This window comes from Pongo pygmaeus, chromosome 3, assembly GCF_028885625.2.
Source record: "Pongo pygmaeus isolate AG05252 chromosome 3, NHGRI_mPonPyg2-v2.0_pri, whole genome shotgun sequence".
NCBI lineage: Eukaryota > Metazoa > Chordata > Mammalia > Primates > Hominidae > Pongo > Pongo pygmaeus.
Window position 1 is genome coordinate 67,214,819 of NC_072376.2, and position 21,909 is coordinate 67,236,727.

Below are 21,909 nucleotides of genomic sequence, written 5' to 3' on the forward strand. Positions count from 1 at the left end.
GCCCCTGCCACTCTGCAGTCTTGCCTAGTAATAATCTACCACACTGGCCGTTGTATATAGTCCTCTCTGTATTGCTTATTTCCCTAGTAGGAAAACAGAAAATTTTGCACAGTTGGAGATGATAAAGATTTACATATAATCCGTTACTGCAATTATAGTATGGATTTCAATTAACTTTTCTTGACATAAAGTTTAATATCAGGAGTTGATTTCATGTGAAAATTCAGTTGTATGAAATACTGCCTATTGGATCAACTTTTATGAGCATATTAGAGAAATGCAGTGACTTAACTACATGCTCAACTCAGATGCTGATATAGGTGTACATGTGTGAATTACCACATTGCAGTAATAGAGTGACTTGGTGAAGAAGTGGGTGCAGGAGACAAAAGAAATACCAGTAAGTATGACTTTGACCTTCTTCAGTGCCAATTATTCAGAGAATCTTAATTAACTTGTAAATGTTCCCTTGATAAACTTAAAATGACCATGTGTAATGTGAAGTTAGTATGATGTGTTTAGAAAACTGTTTCGGACAGGAAGCAGCCATTAGGAACTCTCACACATATCTAGACATTCAGAATTTTTTTTTTTTTTTTGAGACGGAGTCTTGTTCTGTTGCCTAGGCTGGAGTGCAGTGGTATGATCTTGGCTCACTGCAACCTCCACCTCCCGGGTTCAAACGATTCTCCTGCCTCAACCTGAGTAGCTGGTATTATAGGTGCACACCACCACTCCCAGTTAATTACTGAATTTTATTAGGGGCAGGGTTTCTCCATGTTGGTCAGGTTGGTTTCAAACTCCTGACCTTGTGATCTGCCCACCTTGGCCTCCCAAAATGCTGGAATTACAGGTGTGAGCCACTGTGCCCAGCCCAGAATTGTTTATATCAGCAAAACAATTTTTAAGAAAACATGACCTGAGTATGTATCAGTGTTAGAGATCATGGAAACTATGTATTTCTTCTAAAATATTTTAATAGACAAGAGCCAGATAGTACAAGCTTCAAGTGACTTTAGTACATCTGTACTAATCAAGATTGTATGAATAAGCATACTTAGTGTAATTAAGTAAGTGAATTCATCCAATATATCACAAACTCTTGAACATAGTGAATTAAAGACCATGAATATAAGACAATACCACTTATAACAACAGTAATACTAGTAACAACTACAACCACCACCACACAACTTACATTTATTGTGAATCAGGAAAGTGCTTTAAATGACTTATATTATTTAATCCTACAACAACCCTGTGAATTCACTATTATAACTTCCAACTCCACAGATCCCAAAAAGAGAGCGTTAATTATGTGCACAGTTACACAATTAACAAGTATCATTTATTCAGTATTTACTGAGTGTACCCACCAGAGATCTGCCACTGTTCTAGGTAGTGAAGAATTAGCAATGAGTAAAACAAAGTCCCTGCCTTCATAGAAGGACCCCACCTTTTATGAGAGAGACAGACAACAAATAAACATGGAAACATAATAAGTCAGCTGGTAATTAGAATTATGTAAAACAGTAAAGCCCAGTAAGCAGACAACAGAGTGCTAGCATAAGGTGCTGTGATAGGCATTGTCACTTTTTTAAGCAGGGCAGTAAGGGGAGACCTCTCTGATAAGGTGATATTTTAGCAGATACCTGGAGGGAGAGAGATATTTGTAGGAAGAGTGTTCCTGTGCTTGGAATACGGGAGAAGAATGGTCTAGGAGGCCATGTATTCGGAGTGGGTGAGGAGGAGCATGGTTGGAGTTTGAAACCAGATTTATCTGACTGCGGAGTCCATAAACCACTACACCAATCTGATGGGGCAACCACAACGTTGCCTAACTTACTGTGATCTTAGAGATGAATTAGCCAGATACATATTCTCATGGAAAAGAGGAGGGTAGTGACATTCTACTCTGAAAGTTCTGGGTTGCGTTGAGACTTATGTGAGAAATCCCTGTGTTTTGTGGAGAGGTATTTTTGAGACTAGGAAACAATTATGAAGCATAAGTTTGGGAAACTGAGATTGTAACTCCCATGCTCAGAATTCTTCCATGGTTCTTCAATTGCCTGCAGAGCTTTAGAGAAATTAAGTAACTTTCTGAAAGCCTCATAGCAAACAGACCTGCTTTTGAATTATGATAAAGACTGTATTCATAACTGCTGAGCTATGCTGTTCTTCTTAAAGTGTGAAATCAATCACATGCTCCTTGGCTTCCTGTCACCTACATATCAAAGTTGACATGACTTGGCAAGGAATGCAGAACCCCCAGAGTGTGGCTGCACCTTCTTTTATGCTCTCCTTCCACTGCCCCTCCCCGTGCACCTTGGCATGCAACAGAACAGTGCTGCTCAGGGTCATGTTCCTAGGATTTTTTGCATTCTGAAATGTCCTTCTTTCTCTTGTTTTGTAACCAAGATTTTATATCTTTCTTGAAGCCTTTTTTTTTCTTTTTGCCATTTTCCTTCCCAGATTGAGTTTTAACTTCTTCCCAGGCTGCTTTTAGAGCTTATGTATCTTTGTACTTGCTCATCATTTACAGTAGAAATCATTCCTTCAGTCCCTATCCTCCCAGCTAGGATTACGCTTGCATAAAAACCTATGCAAACATCAACCATGGCTTTTATTACCACAGTTTTTTAGTAATTTATTTGCTTTTGTATCTGCCTTGTCTTCTAAACTATGCCATTCAAAGCTATTTAAAAATCTATATCCCAACCAAATATAGGGCTTGGCATGTAGTTTACCTGCTTACTTAAATTAAACTTAGGAATATTAGATGCAGAGTTATAATGATGACAAATTTGATCAGATTAAAACAAGTGGAGTATGTTGAGCAGTAATATTAGTTCATTATGGAAAAATAGATGATAATAAAAACTATTCAATGAAAGATTATAATGTGTCAGGCATTAAACTCAGTGTAAAAATATATCATTCTATTATTCAATATCAAATTCAAATTTGGAAGATATGTCTTATTAGGTATAACTTTAAAACTAAATTAAAATCTTAATAGATGTAACTTTAAATTAAAAAATGTATTTATTTTTGAGCTATTACTAAGTGGATAGTAGGAGAGTGAGTAGGGCTTTAATTGGAGGAAAAAGTCTTTAGAAAGGGACAGAAGTCATCCTTGTTTCTTTGTATTCAGTTTTTAAAATGTTACTACAAATGTGTATACTTGGCTACATGGCAGAGATCTTCCGGAAAGAACACTGCCCTCATTTATAATTTGGACATAGCATGTTGGGTGAGACAGAGGGCTATTGGGGAAGTGAGCCCAGATGAGACCTTGCATATAATGCAGTGCTTCGTGCTGTTATCAACGGTTAATTGTAAAGGTTTTAGTAAGTACCATCCTTCCAACCTAAGGCCCAAAGTGGGATACTTCAGGCCATGGTTACTTAGCATAATTCCTGATTTTCATTTAGTAGGAAGCCTGCTAATTAATTAGGAAGTCTGTTGAGTAATTTTTGAATGAAATTCTCATTGCTGATTGCTTTGTTTCTTGGATAAGTATTTAATCTCGAATTGATATAGTGCTTATAATCCCTGATAAATCATTTTGGGACATGCATTTAATTTTGGCTTATATAACATTTATGTTACTCTAGTGATGTTGCTGCATTCTGAAAGATTTAAGTGCAAAATCCTTAAAAAAATTTATCACATAGTTTTCCCACACTTCTCATCACACAGTACAGCTTTTCTTCCCTTTTTTTCCACTTGATTTTATTGTTTCCTTAATTTCTCAATATTTTCTGCCAATTATGTGAATTAGACATTCTTTATTTAATCCTAATACTTAGAGTCTATCAGTAGGAAAGACTGCATTAATGCTTAAAAATATATTTTAAAAAGTATTTTGCTTTCAACCCTTTCCAGTATCCAGTAGAAATTTATTCTAAAGCTCTTTTCGTGATTTTTCTGCAGTGACACCACAGCCAAAGCCCTGTGGGAAGCTTTACTGAACACTAAGCACAAAGAGGCAGTGATGGAAGTTCGGAGACATCTAGTGGAAGCGGCAAGCAGAGAAAACCTGCCAATCAAGATGAGTATGGGTAAGCCTAAACGTAGGACACAGGCAGCCTCTGAGGATGCTTATTTAAACCTGTTCTGAATTGTGGGCCAACCTAGCCAACATGGAATCTAGGTCAAAGTAGTAATGACTTTTGTATACTGTCGAAAGAATAGGGAAGGAATATGTGCACACTGCCCTTGGGCTCAGCAATGACCACTTTTCTTAGACTCAGCTTTGGGAACTCTCTAGGAGAGTTTTTGCTTACAAAGAATAATTATTTTAGTTTCTTATTGATCTATTTTAGAACTATCAGAATTGGTCTGGACTACCTCTCCTTAATTCTATTCTACCCCTACTCCCTTTTTTCCCCCATTCTTCCCCTATTCCCCCACTTATGGTGGGTAAAAGTTCTCTTATTACTTTTGAATTAGTGACTGAAATGGTACTGAGAAAACAATTGAGCAGTCAGGCAAGGTCTGGCCTAGTCCCTCACCCTTAAGAGTCCTAATTGTCAAGTCACATCAGTGTTATTTCTTCTTCACCAGGAATTACATACCTAATTTTTCTATTTCTTGTTTTTTTTTCACATCCAGCTTTGTCTTTGGTATTAGATGAATATGATTGCAATGGAATTTAAGTTTTAAATGGCTTTTTTCTTTTGATCAAAAAGTCAGAGAACCACAGAACTAATGCGTTGATTTTAGAAAAAAAATTTGGCTTTTAATTTTTTTGTTTTAAAAAATATTAAATAATTTTATTGATACAGAAATATTTAAATATGGATATTGAATCTGGTTAGTAGGTAGAATTTGTTTATGGAAGCTTGCGAAATTTTATTTTTCTCTTTTAAAAATAAGGTTTCTCTCTTATAATCTGTTCTTAGGTATTCAGTAAATATTAGTACATTTTACTGGATGGGAAAATTTTTCTTTGCTGAGATTCATAGCCCAAGTTCTTGATTACACATGGGGGCAAAAATCAAACTAAGTTGAAATAGAACAAAATTTGAAAGTAGCAGAATATGGATGAATCTAGGAAGAAAAATGTTACAGGGTTATAACATGAAAAAAATACGACTTTTAGTGTATTAGGTGACTATATTTGAGGGCTGCAAGGAACATAATGATGATAAGAAAAGTGAAATAACTAACCATTATTGAGAACTTACAGTATGCTAGGTCTTTGGACTCTTTATATGTGTTATCTTATTTCATTCTTAGAGTAATTCTATGAAACAGATACTATTAGTATCCCATTTTTCAGATAAGGAAACTGAAATAGAAAAATAAATTGCCCAACGCCATGTATCTGATAAGTGGTAGGACTGGAATTCAAATCCAAGAATTTTGATGCCACATAATACGCACTTTATTTATAAAATCATCCTAATTTATATAGCCAATGCCAGAAGTGGTTTTGAAGGGTGAGAGCTCTTTTACTAGTTTTGAATTAATAAATGAACTATCATACTAAAAACAATTTAGCAGACAGACATGCCCTAGCCTGGTCCCTCACCCTTAGAGTGGGTCTCAAATTTGCCGCACTGAGACATCCTGGCATTTGACTATTAATTCTCTTTCCTTTCTTCCTCCTTTTTTCCTTCCTTCTGTCCCTCCATCTCCCATCCCCTTCTCTCCTTTCCTTTCCATAGCCCTAGGTACACATTAGTAATAAGTGTATTTACCTCATTGAGTGTCTTATTCTTAAGTATGTTGAAACAAGAACTAATTAATATTGTGAATCGGCCGGACGCAGTGGCTCAGGCCTGTAATCTTAGCACTTTGGGAGGCCAAGGTGGGCGGATCACGAGGTCAAGAGATTGAGACCATCCTGGCCAATATGGTGAAACCCTGTCTCTACTAAAAATACAAAAATTAGCTGGGTGTGGTGGCACGTGCCTGTAGTCCCACCTACTCAGGAGGCTGAGGCAGGAGAATTGCTTGAACCCAGAAGGCAGAGGTTGCAGTGAGCTGAGATTGCGCCACTGCACTTCAGCCTGGCAACAGAGCGAGACACCATTTAAAAAAAAAAAATTGTGAATCAAGGAAAGTAGGAATGCACAAAGGGTCTTGATGTTAAGGTTAATTTATATTGTGTTTCAGTAATACAACATTATGATACTATCACAGAGCATAAATCAATTTTTATTGCTCAATTCAGGACTTTTAAAAGAGCAACAAACTACTATTCTAAAGGGCTGTATCTTTGAAAAATAAGCAGAGCCACAAATTTTTAAAAAGGACAGGTAATCCCATAAGCAATTCACATTTAAATGTTTGAGTTTTCTGTCAATCAAAAAAAATTTTTTTAAAGATAGAATTGTTTGCTTTATCCCACAACTCTTGATAGGGGCTGGGGTGAGAGTGGGAGGAAGAAAGAAGGAAAAAAAACGAGGATTGTTAGCAAACTTCTGTTTTAAGAAGGACCAAAAAGATTGATTCAAAGCATACTCCATCCATGTGCCAACTACTCTTTAGTAACAGATAACACAGTATGGCTGCCCATTTTTGCTTCATATCACTAGCCGGAATTTCTTTTGTCTCATTTTCATATATAAACAGATTCATAACTATGAACAGTAAGGAAGAGAACTGGAACTTGTAAACATAATAAAACATTGATTTTTGAAAACTGTCTGTCATATAGCTTATCATATAGCATTTAAAACTATAAAATATATTTTAAACTATGCACAATTCTCCCATCCTTGCTTAGTTTCTACTGAAGTATAAATTTTTCTGACTGTGATAAAGGCTTCTAGTATTTTTGAGATGTTAAACAGATTTTAATTATAGACTCACGATTCCCTTGTATTTAAATTTGTGGGGAGGGATCCCATGATTGAAACCTCAGATCTTAAATATAAAATTTCTCAGTACAAGGTAAATTCATGTTAAAACTTTATGAGCACCAACAGAAATAAACATCATCTACTTAAAGGAAAAATGTTTAATTGCTAAAAGACAGATAAAAATTCATTTTATCATTGCACATATAAACATGTCATCTTTCTGAGAGCTTGTTATTAAATTGTCAGTTAACTAAATAGATATGTTCCAGAAAAGTGACTTTGAAAACACTGAAATGCTGTTGTATTTTTCCCGCTGGCTTTCATAATGAAAAATGTATTCTGAAAGTAACAAAACAAATAGACCATAAGAAATCCATTTGTTTAAGTCTAAAATGGCCACTCACAGAAGAAATGAGTAGATGATGCCCATCTCAAACTCTGGTACATTTTACAGAGGATCTTTCACTGGAATATGATTGTGGTTGAGGAACTTCACATATCTGTCCTGTAGTTCTCTACAAAGTGGACATATTCCCCAGTGTTTAATGGGTGGCCGAACTATTCTATTAATATAATAACTATTCTATTAATATAATAACTATTCTATTAATATAAGCCGAAGTGAAACAGATAGCTTTATGATACTGTCTTTTCTTTGTAGCCAGAGTTCTTGAACGAGTGTTCTATGCATGATGCCTCTGTTTCTTTATTATTTTCTTACTAATGTAGTGCAGTCTGGCTCATGACACTTTTTTACTGGAAAGCCTCCCAGACCACTAAATATAAGGACATTTTTGCCAGTCACCATCCTTCTCGACCTCTTTGCAGCATTCACTACTAGACTTTGCCACTTTCTTATATGTCTCTCTGTGTTTTCTGTGACTTTAGCCTCTTCTGATTGTGATGGAGTATAAAGTCAATTATATCTGAGGGCGAATCACAGTTCTGCCACTTATTAGCCAACTTCAATTTCTTTGTCCATGAAATGGGGGAAATAGCTATTTTCTGGACTTTTGAAGGAGAATAAAAGCTCTGAGCAGAGTGAAGTTATGACTATCAAGCAAACTGGAATGAGTAAGCTATAGTTACAGTCTCTGCCTATGGGAAAATCTGCATGGGAAACTAAATTATAAGAAGGTTATTTGATGAGAGTGAAAGCAAAGCAAACAGATCAAGTTAGATTATTTCTTCTTTCTTTCTCGGAAATGTACTAATTCATTCTTTCCACTTCACTCATTTTTTCTAGGCTTTATGCTAAATATCTCCCTTCTGATAACCCTGTCTTTTTTTAAGCAGAATTCTAAATAGTTTTTCCATGTTCAGCCTGGTTATAATTCCATTGCATTCCCTCTTTCCTGACTCTGTTCATTCCTCCTGACTCCTCCTGCCTGCACCGCCAACATCCCCTTGACTGTATTTGGGATTCCTAATCCTCTGTGGTCACACTTTTATGGAAAAAAATCTCTGGAGTTACATTTCTAGATGATAATCTGATCCATTACAAGGTGATACTTCTTAATTTGCTCTCCTAGTTCTGGGACATCTTAGTGTCAGCCCTATAAACTCACCACCATTCTCTCTTTTCCAAATTAAATATGATGAGTTCTTTCAACCATTTGGGAAAAGACAAGCCTTTCCCACCTTTTACTTCTAGTTTTAAGTCACTGGCAGAGCTCTAGTTTGTTAACATCCCTCCTAAAATGTGAATTCCAGAACTGAACAAAGATGTTGTCTTGTTTTTCCCCTATTTTGAACACTGTTCTGTAGTGTGCTTCTCTTTTTTTTTTTTTGAGACGAAGTCTTGCTCTGTCGCCCAGGCTGGAGTGCAGTGGCGTGATCTCGGCTCACTGCAACCTCCGCCTCCTGGGTTCAAGAGATTCTCCTACCTCAGACTTCCGAGTTGCTGGGATTACAGGCCCATGCCACCATGCCTGGCTAATTTTTGTGTTTTTATCTAGTAGAGACAGGGTTTCACCATGTTGGCCAGGCTGGTCTCAAACTCATGACCTTGTGATCCACCTGCCTCGGCCTTCCAAAGTGCTGGGATTACAGGCGTGAGCCATCGCGCCCGGCTTGTGCTTCTCTTAATAAAGCCCCAGATAAGATTTGTGATTTTTGTTTTCCGCCAATGCCACACTTTCATTGCTGAATTTCAACATTTAGCAGTATTGGCTTTGAAAAACAGCAATACATCAAAATACTTTAAAATTTTGTTTGATACGTGTTTTTTAAAAACAGCATTGAGAGTGTTCTACTTCCTGTTTTTGATACGTGAGTTCATCCAGTTCTGGCTGAATAATAGCTGTGTTTTTGATCACATTTTTATTTTTGCCTTCACGGGAAAAATTTTCTCTGAGATTAAGAGGAGCATGTGTGCATGCAAATCTCTTTGTTATGTGTGTGTAAGAGAGAAAGAGAGAGAGAGAGGGATGGGAGGAGAAAGAGTGAGATGGGTGGGGAGATGGGGAGATTGCCCAACTTTGCAAAAAGGATAAGTTAAAACCTAGTAAGACTAACATACCGTGTGATATATGGTCATTTATAAAGGATGAGAACATCTGGCTGCCTCATAAGAGACATATACTGATTATTGACTCACACACATCTTTGTTTTCATATATTAGTTGATACCACAATTTGAGGAATGGGGAAGGGAATTAACTTTTATTGAATAGCTACTTTGTTTCAGGTACTATAACAGAGTTTTGCATAGTTTGTTTCATTTAATGCTCCCAATAGTATAAATTTGGTAATTTTTTAAAAGTCCCATTTCACAGGCAAGGAAAACTGAGACCACAAAGGTGAGGTTTCTTTTCCAGGATTACTGTGCCAATTGTTAAGTTCTTGTCTCTCAGATCTAAACTCCCACTTCGTGATGCTGGGGCTGGTACTTTCAGACCACACTTCAGCTTGCTCAGCTGGATCCCTGTCAGGCTATGCTAATAAGGGGAACTAGAGGGAAACCGCAAGGCTAGAGGGGAAGAAGCAGCCTTCTCCTTCCTTTCTGCTTTCTGTGGACTTTCCTTCTGCTTGTGAGTATCTTGCCAACAGTATACTCCTTCGCCACAGCAGTGGCAAGTTTTTCTTGTGGTAGCAGCTGAATCCAGTGTGTAGTTCTCCTAACACCTGGAGAACTAGCTTCAGGGCACCCTCTCCTCAGAGGTACCACCCCAGCCCAGTAGTGCTCCATTGTCAGAGGTTTGCATTTCATTCCCTACGTTGGTAAGTTTTAATAATTTCAATCTCCTGCTTCTGTTTCCTCCACACTGGTGGTGGTAGCTACCTCCCTGGTACCTTGGAGTTCTCTTTTTATCCTTTCAATTACCCACTTAACAATTCTGTATGTTAAGTTTTCTCTGTTCATGTCACTGGTGTGTTTAATGTCTTCTGACTGAGTCCTCACTGATGGGTTACATAGCAAGTAAGCCAGGATACAAAGCTGGATCTGTCTGACTTCTATTATCAGGCCTCTTTTTAGAGAGAGGAGTCAAACAACTAGGGATTGGGGGAGGTAGCATCTACAGAGCTACAAGCTCAGATATGATTATGCCATGCCCCCGCTTAAAACCCTTTGGTGGGTCCCTCAGGGTAGTATCCAAATGTCTAAGCATGCTATTTATAAAGATGGTTCTGCCTTCTAGCCTCATGCTTCACCTACCTATTCTCATTGCTTTCCCTCTCTATTACCTATTTCCCTACATGAACTTTTGCAGATCCAGGTCTTTGTTTTCTGTCTGAAATACTTTCATTTAGTTGTTCCTCCAGATCACTCTCCTCCCCTCTATATCTGTGCCTCTGGAGACTGACCTTCATGGACTGCCTCTTCCAGGCTTTGCCTCTCATTTGAGTTTGGCCTACAAGAGGCATAGGCAGGAGATTTAGTGGGTGAGAGGAAAGTATAATTAGGATATTGTTTGCCTGGCTTCTTCCTGCCAGGATGCAGTTGGCATGCCATCTTTTTCCTGCCAAGACCTTGACTAATATAACCACTCATCTTCCAATACGCTCATTTGCACACAAAAATGCACATCTTTCCTGTCAAAACCCATCTGATTCTTCATGACTAAATACAGATGTCACTTTCTCTGTGGAACCACATCTGATTCCCTGCTTTTCACTCCCTCAACAGGCTGAATTAATTGCTCTGGCTTCTAAGGACACACAGCTCTTTTTATGGGTGCCTTTTTAGCACTTATACTGATGTGATATAGTTAAGTGTGTGTGGATCAAAAACCTTGCTAGATAGTGTACATGTCATGTCCTTCATTGGCCATTGGCTTGGTACACAGTGAGTGGCTTAGTGCTTGTAGTTTGAATGAATGGATTGTCTGATGAGTATGGGTGAGTAACAGAGAGACAATGAGTATTTCTATTTTCAATAGAAAGAGGCAGAAATAGTTTTCATTGAATTAATAATTAATAATTATTATTTCTATTTACAAATTTCCTTTCTGATACTTATTGTTCCTTTTGATGTCTCTCTAGCATCTAATCACATCTTCTTAGTTGGGTTCTTTCCCCTTTGTCTTCATGTCACTCTGCTCTTCTGATCTCTCCCTCTTTCTGATAATTGTTTTATGCCTTCTGTTACTTCTAGTTTCCTAGAAGGTTGTAGGTATCTTTGTATCTCCTGTTGTGCCTTGCACATAGATGCTACTTAATGACTGCCACCAATGTTAGAACCTTATTCTACTTCTACACTCCACTCCAAAATAAATAAAAGACATAAAAGCCCATTTCCTATGGTTCAGTATCCTGGGCTTTCCAGTTCTTTCCCAACACTTTCTCTATCATAGCTCTCATTTCTTTGTTTGTACTATTATTATATTACAGCAATTACCACCAGACTCAGAGTAGTTGGGGCTGAGAACTCTTACCTATGCTTCTTAGTATTCTTTGCACCTAACACAGGAACTTGAACTTACTGTATACCGAAGAAATGTTTATGGAATTAATAAATAAAAATTCTTGAATTAACAGTGTCAGTTGGTATTTGTTACATATTTATTTAATGGATTGCTTTTCTATCACTCTCCTGTGGAATCCAAGAGTGACACTGATTTAGAACATAAGTTCTCAAACTTCTTGGTCTTAGAACCCGTTTACAGTCTTAAAAACCCAAAGAGTTCCTCAATAATTTTTGTTTATGTGGATTACATCTATTGATACATGTGGGATAGGTGAATGGATAGCTGGATAGATACAAAACAACACATTAGAAAAGAAAGCAAGGAGTATTTTAAAATATTTATTAATTCATATTGAGATAATAAACCTATTATATGTTAACAAAAGTGACATTTTTACAAAAAATAACTATTTTCTACAACAAAATAAGGTAGTGAAAAGAGTGGCATTATTTTACATCTTTGCACATGTCTAATGTCTGACTTCATACAAAACAGCTGGTATTTTGTATTTAAAAGATAATTAGTATGTGTGCTTATTATGTATTAGATCCTATACATGAAATATTTGACAAGGGCATCAAGATGACACAATGGGAAAGAATAGTCTCAATAAATGCTGCTGGGAAAATTGGATGTCCACATACAAAGAATGAAATTGGACCCTTATGTTACACTATACACAAAAATAAAATCAAAATGGATAAAAGACCTAAATGTAAGATGTGAAACGATAACACTCTTAGAAGAGAACATAGGGAAAAGGCTCTCTGACATTGGCCTTGGCAATGATTTTTTGAAAAAATAAAAAAATTAAAAAAACACATATATATATATATAATGGGTTAATATATAATGAAATATTATTCAGCCTTTAAAAAGGATATCCATTTGCCACAACACGGATGGACTTTAAGCAGACCTGCAGCAGAGGGTCCTGACTGTTAGAAGGAAAACTAACAAACAGAAACGAATAGTATCAACATCAACAAAAAGGACTCAGAGACCCCAGCTGAAGGTCACCAACTTCAAAGACCAAAGGTAGATAAAATCATGAAGATAGGGAGAAACCAGCGCAAAAAGCCTGAAAATTCCAAAAACGAGAATATCTCTTCTCCTCCATAGGATCACAAATCCTCGCTAGCAAGGGAACAAAACTGGATGGAGAATGAGTTTGACAAATTGACAGAAGTAGGCTTCAGAAGGTGGGTAATAACAAACTCCTCCGAACTAAAGGAGCATGTTCTAACTCAATGCAAGAAAGCTAAGAACCTTGACAAAAGGTTAGACGAATAGCTAATTAGAATAACCAGTTTAGAGGAGAACATAAATGACCTCATGGAGCTAAAAAACACAGCACGAGAACTTCATGAAGCATACACAAGTATCAATAGCTGAATTGATCAAGCAGAAGAAAGGATATCAGAGATTGAAGATCAACTGAATGAAATAAAGCAAGAAGACAAGATTAGAGAAAAGAGAATGAAAAGAAACAAACGAAGCCTCCAAGAAATATGGCACTATACGAAAAGACCAAACCTACATTTGATTGGTGTACCTGAAAGTGATGGGGAGAATGGAACCAAGTTGGAAAACACTCTTCAGGATATTATCCAGGAGAATTTCCCCAACCTAGCAAGACAGGCCAACATTCAAATTCCGGAAATACAGAGAACACCACGAAGATACTCCTTGAGAGGAGCAACCCGAAGACACATAAACGTCAGATTCACCAAGGTTGAAAGGAAGGAAAAAATGTTAAGGGCAGCCAGAGAGAAAGGTTGGGTTACCCACAAAGGGAAACCCATCAGACTAACAGTGGATCTCTTGGCAGAATCCCTACAAGCCACAAGAGAGTAGGGGCCAATATTTAACATACTTAAAGAAAAGAATTTTCTTTTCTGTTTTTTTTTTTAAATATTATTATACTTTAAGTTTTAGGGTACCTGTGCACAATGTGCAGGTTTGTTACATATATATACATGTGCCATGTTGGTGTGCTGCACCCATTAACTCGTCATTTAGCATTAGGTGTATCTCCTAATGCTATCCCTCCCCACTCCCCCCACCCCACAACAGGCCCCAGTGTGTGATGTTCCCCTTCCTGTGTCCATGCGTTCTCATTGTTCAATTCCCACCTATGAGTGAGAACATGCGGTGTTTGGTTTTTTGTCCTTGCGATAGTTTGCTGAGAATGATGGTTTCCAGCTTCATCCATATCCCTACAAAGGACATGAACTCATCCTTTTTTATGGCTGCATGGTATTCCATGGTGTATATGTGCCACATTTTCTTAATCCAGTCTGTCATTGCTGGACATTTGGGTTGGTTCCAAGTCTTTGCTATTGTGAATAGTGCAGCAATAAACATACATGTGCATGTGTCTTTATAGCAGCATGATTTATAATCCTTTGGGTATATACCCAGTAATGGGATGGCTGGGTCAAATGGTATTTCTAGTTCTAGATCTCTGAGGAATCACCACACTGACTTCCACAATGGTTGCACTAGTTTACAGTCCCACCAACAGTGTGTAAAAGTGTTCCTATTTCTCCACATCCTCTCCAGCACCTGTTGTTTCCTGACTTTTTAATGATCGCCATTCTAACTGGTGTGAGATGGTATCTCATTGTGTTGGATTCCTAGGTATTTTATTCTCTTTGAAGCAATTGTGAATGGGAGTTCACTCATGATTTGGCTATCTGTTTGTCTGTTATTGGTGTATAAGAATGCTTGATTTGCATTTCTCTGATGGCCAGTGATGATGAGCATTTTTTCATGTGTTTTTTGGCTACATAAATGTCTTCTTTTGAGGAGTGTCTGTTCATATCCTTTGCCCACTTTTTGATGGGGTTGTTTGCTTTTTTCTTGTAAATTTGTTTAAGTTCATTGTACATTCTGGATATTAGTCCTTTGTCAGATGAGTAGGTTGCAAAAATTTTCTCCCATTCTGCAGGTTGTCTGTTCACTCTGATGGTAGTTTCTTTTGCTGTGCAGAAGCTCTTTCATTTAATTAGATCCCATTTGTCAATTTTGGCTTTTGTTGCCATTGCTTTTGGTGTTTTAGACATGAAGTCCTTGCCCATGCCTATGTCCTGAATGGTATTGCCTAGGTTTTCTTCTAGGGTTTTTATGGTTTTAGGTCTAACATATAAGTCTTTAATCCGTCTTGAATTAATTTTTGGATAAGGTGTAAGGAAGGGATCCAGTTTCAGCTCTCTACATATGGCTAGCCAGTTTTCCCAGCACCATTTATTAAATAGGGAATCTTTTCCCCATTTCTTGTTTTTGTCAGGTTTGTCAAAGATCAGACAGTTGTAGATATGTGGCATTATTTCTGAAGGCTCTGTTCTGTTCCATTGGTCTATATCTCTGTGTTGGTACCAGTACCATGCTGTTTTGGTTACTGTAGCCTTGTGGTATTGTTCAAAGTCAGGTAGCATGATGCCTCCAGCTTTGTTCTTTTGGCTTAGGATTGACTTGGCAATGCGGGCTCTTTTTTGGTTCCATATGAACTTTAAAGTAGTTTTTTCCAGTTCTGTGAACAAAGTCATTGGTAGCTGGATGAGGATGGCATTGAACCTATAAATTACCTTGGGCAGTATGGCCATTTTCACGATATTGATTCTTCCTACCCATGAGCGTGGAATGTTCTTCCATTTGTTTGTGTCCTCTTTTATTTCCTTGAGCAGTGGTTTGTAGTTCTCCTTGAAGAGGTCCCTCACATCCCTTGTAAGTTGGATTCCTAGGTATTTTATTGTCTTTGAAACAATTGTGAATGGGAGTTCACTCATGATTTGGCTGTTAGTCTGTTATTGTTGTATAAGAATGCTTGTGATTGTTGTACATTGATTTTGTATCCCGAGACTTTGCTGAAGTTGCTTATCAGCTTCAGGAGATTTTGGGCTGAGATGATGGGGTTTTCTAGATATACAATCATGTCATCTGCAAAAAGGGACAATTTGACTTCCTGTTTTCCTAATCGAATGCCCTTTATTTCCTTCTCCTGCCTGATTGCCCTGGCCAGAACTTCTAACACTATGTTGAATAGGAGGGGTGAGAGAGGGCATCCCTGTCTTGTGCCAGTTTTCAAAGGGAATGCTTCCAGTTTTTGTCCATTCAGTATGATATTGGCTGTAGGTTTGTCATAGATAGCTCTTATTATTTTGAGATATGTCCCATCAATACCTAGTTTATTGAGAGTTTTTAGCATGAAGCATTGTTGAATTTTGTCAAAGGCCTTTTTTGCATCTACTGAGATAGTCATGTGGTTTTTGTCTTTGTTTCTGTTTATATGCTGGATTACGTTTATTGATTTTCGTATGTTGAGCCAGCCTTGCATCCCAAGGATGAAGCCCACTTGATCACGGTGGATAAGGTTTTTTGATGTGTTGCTGGATTTGGTTTACCAGTATTTTATTGAGGATTTTTGCATCAATGTTCATCAAGGATATTGGTCTAAAATTCTCTTTTTTTGTTGTGTCTCTGCCAGGCTTTGGTATCAGGATGATGCTGGCCTCATAAAATGAGTTAGGGAGGGTTCTCTCTTTTTCTATTAATTGGAATAGTTTCAGAAGGAATGGTACCAGCTCCTCCTTGTATCTCTGGTAGAATTCGGCTGTGAATCCATCTGGTCCTGGCCTTTTTTTGGTTGGTAAGCTAGTAATTATTGCCTCAATTTCAGAGCCTGTTATTGGTCTATTCAGAGATTCAAGTTCTTCCTGGTTTAGTCTTGGGAGAGTGTATGTGTCGAGGAATTTATCCATTTCTTCCAGATTTTGTAGTTTATTTGCATAGAGGTGTTTATAGTATTCTCTGATGGTAGTTTGTATTTCTGTGGGATTGGTGGTGATAATCCCCTTTGTCATTCTTTATTGCATCTATTTGATTCTTCTCTCTTTTCTTCTTTATGAGTCTTGCTAGCGGTCTATCAATTTTGTTGATCTTTTCAAAAAACCAGCTCCTGGATTCATTGATTTTTTTGAAGGGTTTTTTGTGTCTTTATCTCCCTCAGTTCTGCTCTGATCTTAGTTATTTCTTGCCTTCTGCTAGCTTTTGAATGTGTTTGCTCTTGCTTCTCTAGTTCTTTTAATTGTGATGTTAGGGTGTCAGTTTTAGATCTTTCCTGCTTTCTCTTGTGGGCATTTAGTGCTATAAATTTCCCTCTACACACTGCTTTGAATGTGTCCCAGAGATTCTGGTATGTGGTGTCTTTGTTCTCATTGGTTTCAAAGAACATTTTTATTTCTGCCTTCATTTCATTATGTACCCAGTAGTCATTCAGGAGCAGGTTGTTCAGTTTCCATGTAGTTGAGTGGTTTTGAGTGAGTTTCTTAATCCTGAGTATTAGTTTGATTGCACTGTGGTCTGAGAGACAGTTTGTTATAATTTCTGTTCTTTTACATTTGCTGAGGAGTGCTTTACTTCCAACTTTGTGGTCACTTTTGGAATAGGTGTGATGTGGTGCTGAAAAGAATGTATATTCTGTTGTTTTGAGGTGGAGAGTTCTGTAGATGTCTATTAGGTCCGCTTCATGCAGAGCTGAGTTCAATTCCTGGATATCCTTGTTAACTTTCTGTCTCGTTGATCTGTCTAATGTTGACAGTGGAGTGTTAACGTCCCCCATTATTATTGTGTGGGAGTCTAAGCCTCTTTGTAGGTCACTCAGGACTTGCTTTATGAATCTGGGTGCTCCTGTATTGGGTGCATATATATTTAGGATATTTAGCTCTTCTTGTTGAATTGATCCCTTTACCATTATGTAATGGCCTTCTTTGTCTCTTTTGATCTTTCTTTGTTGGTTTAAAGTCTGTTTTATCCAAGACTAGGATTGCAACTCCTGCCTTTTTTTGTTTTCCATTTGCTTGGTAGATCTTCCTCCATCCTTTTATTTTGAGCCTATGTGTGTCTCTGCACATGAGATGGGTTTCCTGAATACAGCACACTGATGGGTCTTGACTCTTTATCCAATTTGCCAGTCTGTGTCTTTTAATTGGAGCATTTAGTCCATTTACATTTAAGGTTAATATTGTTTTGTGTGAATTTGATCCTGTCATTATGATGTTAGCTAGTTATTTTGCTCATTAGTTGATGCAGTTTCTTCCTAGCCTTGATGGTCTTTACAATTTGGCATGATTTTGCAGTGGCTGGTACTGGTTGTTCCTTTCCATGTTCAGTGCTTCCTTCAGGAGCTCTTTTAGGGCAGGCCTGGTGGTGACAAAATCTCTCAGCATTTGCTTGTCTGTAAAGTATTTTATTTCTCCTTCACTTATGAAGCTTAGTTTGGGTGGATATGAAATTCTGGGTTGAAAATTCTTTTCTTTAAGAATGTTGAATATTGGCCCCCACTCTTTTCTGGCTTGTAGAGTTTCTGCCAAGAGATCAGCTGTTAGTCTGATGTGCTTCCCTTTGTGAGTAACCCGACCTTTCTCTCTGGCTGCCCTTAACATTTTTTCCTTCATTTCAACTTTGGTGAATCTGACAATTATGTGTCTTGGAGTTGCTCTTCTTGAGGAGTATCTTTGTGGCGTTCTCTGTATTTCCTGAATCTGAATGTTGGCCTGCCTTGCTAGTTTGGGGACGTTCTCCTGGATAATATCCTGCAGAGTGTTTTCTAGCTTGGTTCCATTCTCCCTGTCACTTTCAGGTACACCAATCAGACATAGATTTGGTCTTTTCACATAGTCCCATATTTGTTGGAGGCTTTGTTCTTTTCTTTTTATTCTTTTTTCTCTAAACTTCCCTTCTTGCTTCATTTCATTCATTTCATCTTCCATCACTGATACCCTTTCTTCCAGTTGATTGCATTGGCTCCTGAGGCTTCTGCATTCTTCATGTAGTTCTCGAGCCTTGGCTTTCAGCTCCATCAGCTCCTTTAAGCACTTCTCTGTATTGGTTATTCTAGTTATACACTCGTCTAAATTTTTTGCAAAGTTTTCAACTTCTTTGCCTTTGGTTTGAATTTCCTCCTGTAGCTCGGAGTAGTTTGATCGTCTGAAGCCTTCTTCTCTCAACTCGTCAAAGTCATTCTCTGTCCAGCTTTGTTCCGTTGCTGGTGAGGAGCTGCGTTCCTTTGGAGGAGGAGAGGCGTTCTGCTTTTTAGAGTTTCCAGTTTTTCTGCTCTGTTTTTTCCCCATCTTTGTGGTTTTATCTACTTTTGGTCTTTGATGACGGTGATGTACAGATGGGTTTTTGGTGTGGATGTCCTTTCTGTTTGTTAGTTTTCCTTCTAACAGACAGGACCCTCAGTTGCAGGTCTGTTGCAGTTTGCTAGAGGTCCACTCCAGACCCTGTTTGCCTGAGTATCAGCAGGGGTGGCTGCAGAACAGTGGATTTTTGTGAACCACGAATGCTGCTGTCTGATCGTTCCTTTGGAAGTTTTGTCTCAGAGGAGTACCCGGCCGTGTGAGGTGTCAGTCTGCCCCTACTAGGGTATGCCTCCCAGTTAGGCTGCTCAGGGGTCAGTGGTCAGGGACCCACTTGAGGAGGCAGTCTGCCTCTTCTCAGATCTCTAGCTGCGTGCTGGGAAAACCACTGCTCTCTTCAAAGCTGTCAGACAGGGACATTTAATTCTGCAGAGGTTACTGCTGTCTTTTTGTTTGTCTGTGCCCTGCCCGGAGAGGTGGAGCCTACAGAGGCAGGCAGGCCTCCTTGAGCTGTGGTGGGCTCCACCCAGTTGGAGTTTCCAGGCTGCTTTGTTTACCTAAGCAAGCCTGGGCAATGGTGGGCGCCCCTCCCCCAGCCTCGCTACCACCTTGCAGTTTGATCTCAGACTGCTGTGTCAGCAATCAGTGAGACTCCGTGGGCGTAGGACCCTCCGAGCCAGGTGCGGGATATAACCTCCTGGTGCGCCGTTTTTTCAGCCCGTCAGAAAAGCGCAGTATTGTGGTAGGAATGACCCAGTTTTCCAGGTACCGTCTGTCACCCCTTTCTTTGACTAGGAAAGAGAACTCCCTGACCCCTTGTGCTTCCCGAGTGAGGCAATGCCTCGCCCTGCTTCGGCTCATGCATCGTGCGCTGCACCCACTGTCCTGCGCCCACTGTCTGGCACTCCCTAATGAGATGAACCTGGTACCTCAAATGGAAATGCAGAAATCACCCGTCTTTCTGCATTGCTCACTCTGGGAGCTGTAGACCGGAGCTGTTCCTATTTGGCCATCTTGGCTCCTCCCCCCAGACCATTTGTTTTAACTTGATAACAGTTTAACTTTGGTCACATAAAAGTAGTCTGGACTTTTACTCGCTACCCCCCACAATTATATTTTTGATGTCAGAATTTGCGTCTTTTAATATTGTGTATTTCTTAACAAGTTGGTGTAACTATTTTTGTTTTTGAATATTTTGACTTTTAACTTTCATAGTAGAAATTTGAAATATTTACACACCACCATTATAGTAATGGTGTATTCTGAATTTGAATTATTTACCTCTACCGGTGAGTTTTATACTTTGATATGTTTTTATGAGAGTAATTATCCTTTCAGTTCCAACTGAAGAACTTTCCTAAGCATTTCTTGTGAGGCTGGTTTAGTAATGATGAATTCCCTCAGCTTTTGCTTATCTGGGGAAAATATTATTTCCCCTTCATTCCTGAAGGAAAGCTTTGCTGGGTGTAGTATTCTTTGCTAACGGTTTTGTTTTGTGTTTTTCATTTTTTTCTTTTCAGCACTTTGAATATATCATCCCATTATCTCCTTGCCTGCAAGGTTTCTGTTTAGAAATTTGCTGGTAATCTCATGGGGATTCCCTTGTATGTCACTTGATTTTTTCTTTTGCTGCTTTTACAATTGTTTTTGTTTTTGTAGTGTGCCTTGTTGAGGTCCTTTTTAGATTGAACCTTTTTGGGGACTTTATAGTTTCATGGATCTAGATGTCCATATCTTTCCTAAGACTTGAGAAGTTTTCAGTAATTATTTCATCAAATAAGCTTCTATGCTTTTCTCCATTCCTTATCCTTCTGGAATTACCATAATGAGAATATTTAGATGGTTAATGCTACTCTATAAGTCCCACAGGCTTTCTAAGCTCTTTTTCAATATTTTTTCTTTTGTTTCCTCTGATGGATTTATTTCAAAAGAACTGTCTTCAAGTTCACAGATTCTTTCTTTTGTTTGATCTGGTCTGCTGTTGAAACTCTCAATTATTTCTTTAAATTTTTTTTTTTTTTTTTTTTCTTTTATTATTATTATTATTATTATCATTATTATACTTTAGGTTTTATGGTACATGTGCGCAATGTGCAGGTAAGTTACATATGTATACATGTGCCATGCTGGCGCGCTGCACCCACCAACTTGTCATCTAGCATTAGGTATATCTCCCAATGCTATCCCTCCCCCCTCCCCCCACCCCACAACAGTCCCCAAAGTGTGATGTTCCCCTTCCTGTGTCCGTGTGTTCTCATTGTTCAATTCCCACCTATGAGTGAGAATATGCGGTGTTTGGTTTTTTGTTCTTGCGATAGTTTACTGAGAATGATGATTTCCAGTTTCATCCATGTCCCTACAAAGGACGTGAACTCATCATTTTTTATGGCTGCATAGTATTCCATGGTGTATATGTGCCACATTTTCTTAATCCAGTCTATCATTGCTGGACATTTGGGTTGGTTCCAAGTCTTTGCTATTGTGAATAATGCGGCAATAAACATACGTGTGCATGTGTCTTTATAGCAGCATGATTTATAGTCCTTTGGGTATATACCCAGTAATGGGATGGCTGGGTCGAATGCAATTTCTAGTTCTAGATCCCTGAGGAATCGCCACACTGACTTCCACAAGGGTTGAACTAGTTTACAGTCCCACCAACAGTGTAAAAGTGTTCCTATTTCTCCACATCCTCTCCAGCACCTGTTGTTTCCTGACTTTTTAATGATTGCCATTCTAACTGGTGTGAGATGGTATCTCATTGTGGTTTTGATTTGCATTTCTCTGATGGCCAGTGATGGTGAGCATTTTTTCATGTGTTTTTTGGCTGCATAAATGTCTTCTTTTGAGAAGTGTCTGTTCATGTCCTTCGCCCACTTTTTGATGGGGTTGTTTGTTTTTTTCTTGTAAATTTGTTGGAGTTCATTGTAGATTCTGGATATTAGCCCTTTGTCAGATGAGTAGGTTGCGAAAATTTTCTCCCATTTTGTAGGTTGCCTGTTCACTCTGATGGTAGTTTCCTTTGCTGTGCAGAAGCTCTTG

The 21,909-nt window shown here is 38.4% G+C and overlaps 1 protein-coding gene across 8 annotated transcripts in view; it reads left to right on the top strand.

The window, feature by feature from the left end:
* The window catches only part of SCFD2 (sec1 family domain containing 2), a 513,758-nt gene that overhangs the window by 66,391 nt on the left and 425,458 nt on the right, over positions 1–21,909 (top strand). For all 8 annotated transcript variants that reach the window (XR_010126050.1, XR_010126051.1, XM_054484287.2 and 5 more), the window contains exon 3: positions 3,937–4,064. Coding sequence is in view for 6 of the 8 variants with exons in the window: in XM_054484287.2 (XP_054340262.2) it covers positions 3,937–4,064 (128 nt within the window). In the remaining 2 variants the exon portion in view is untranslated. The remainder of the gene's footprint in view (positions 1–3,936; positions 4,065–21,909) is intronic.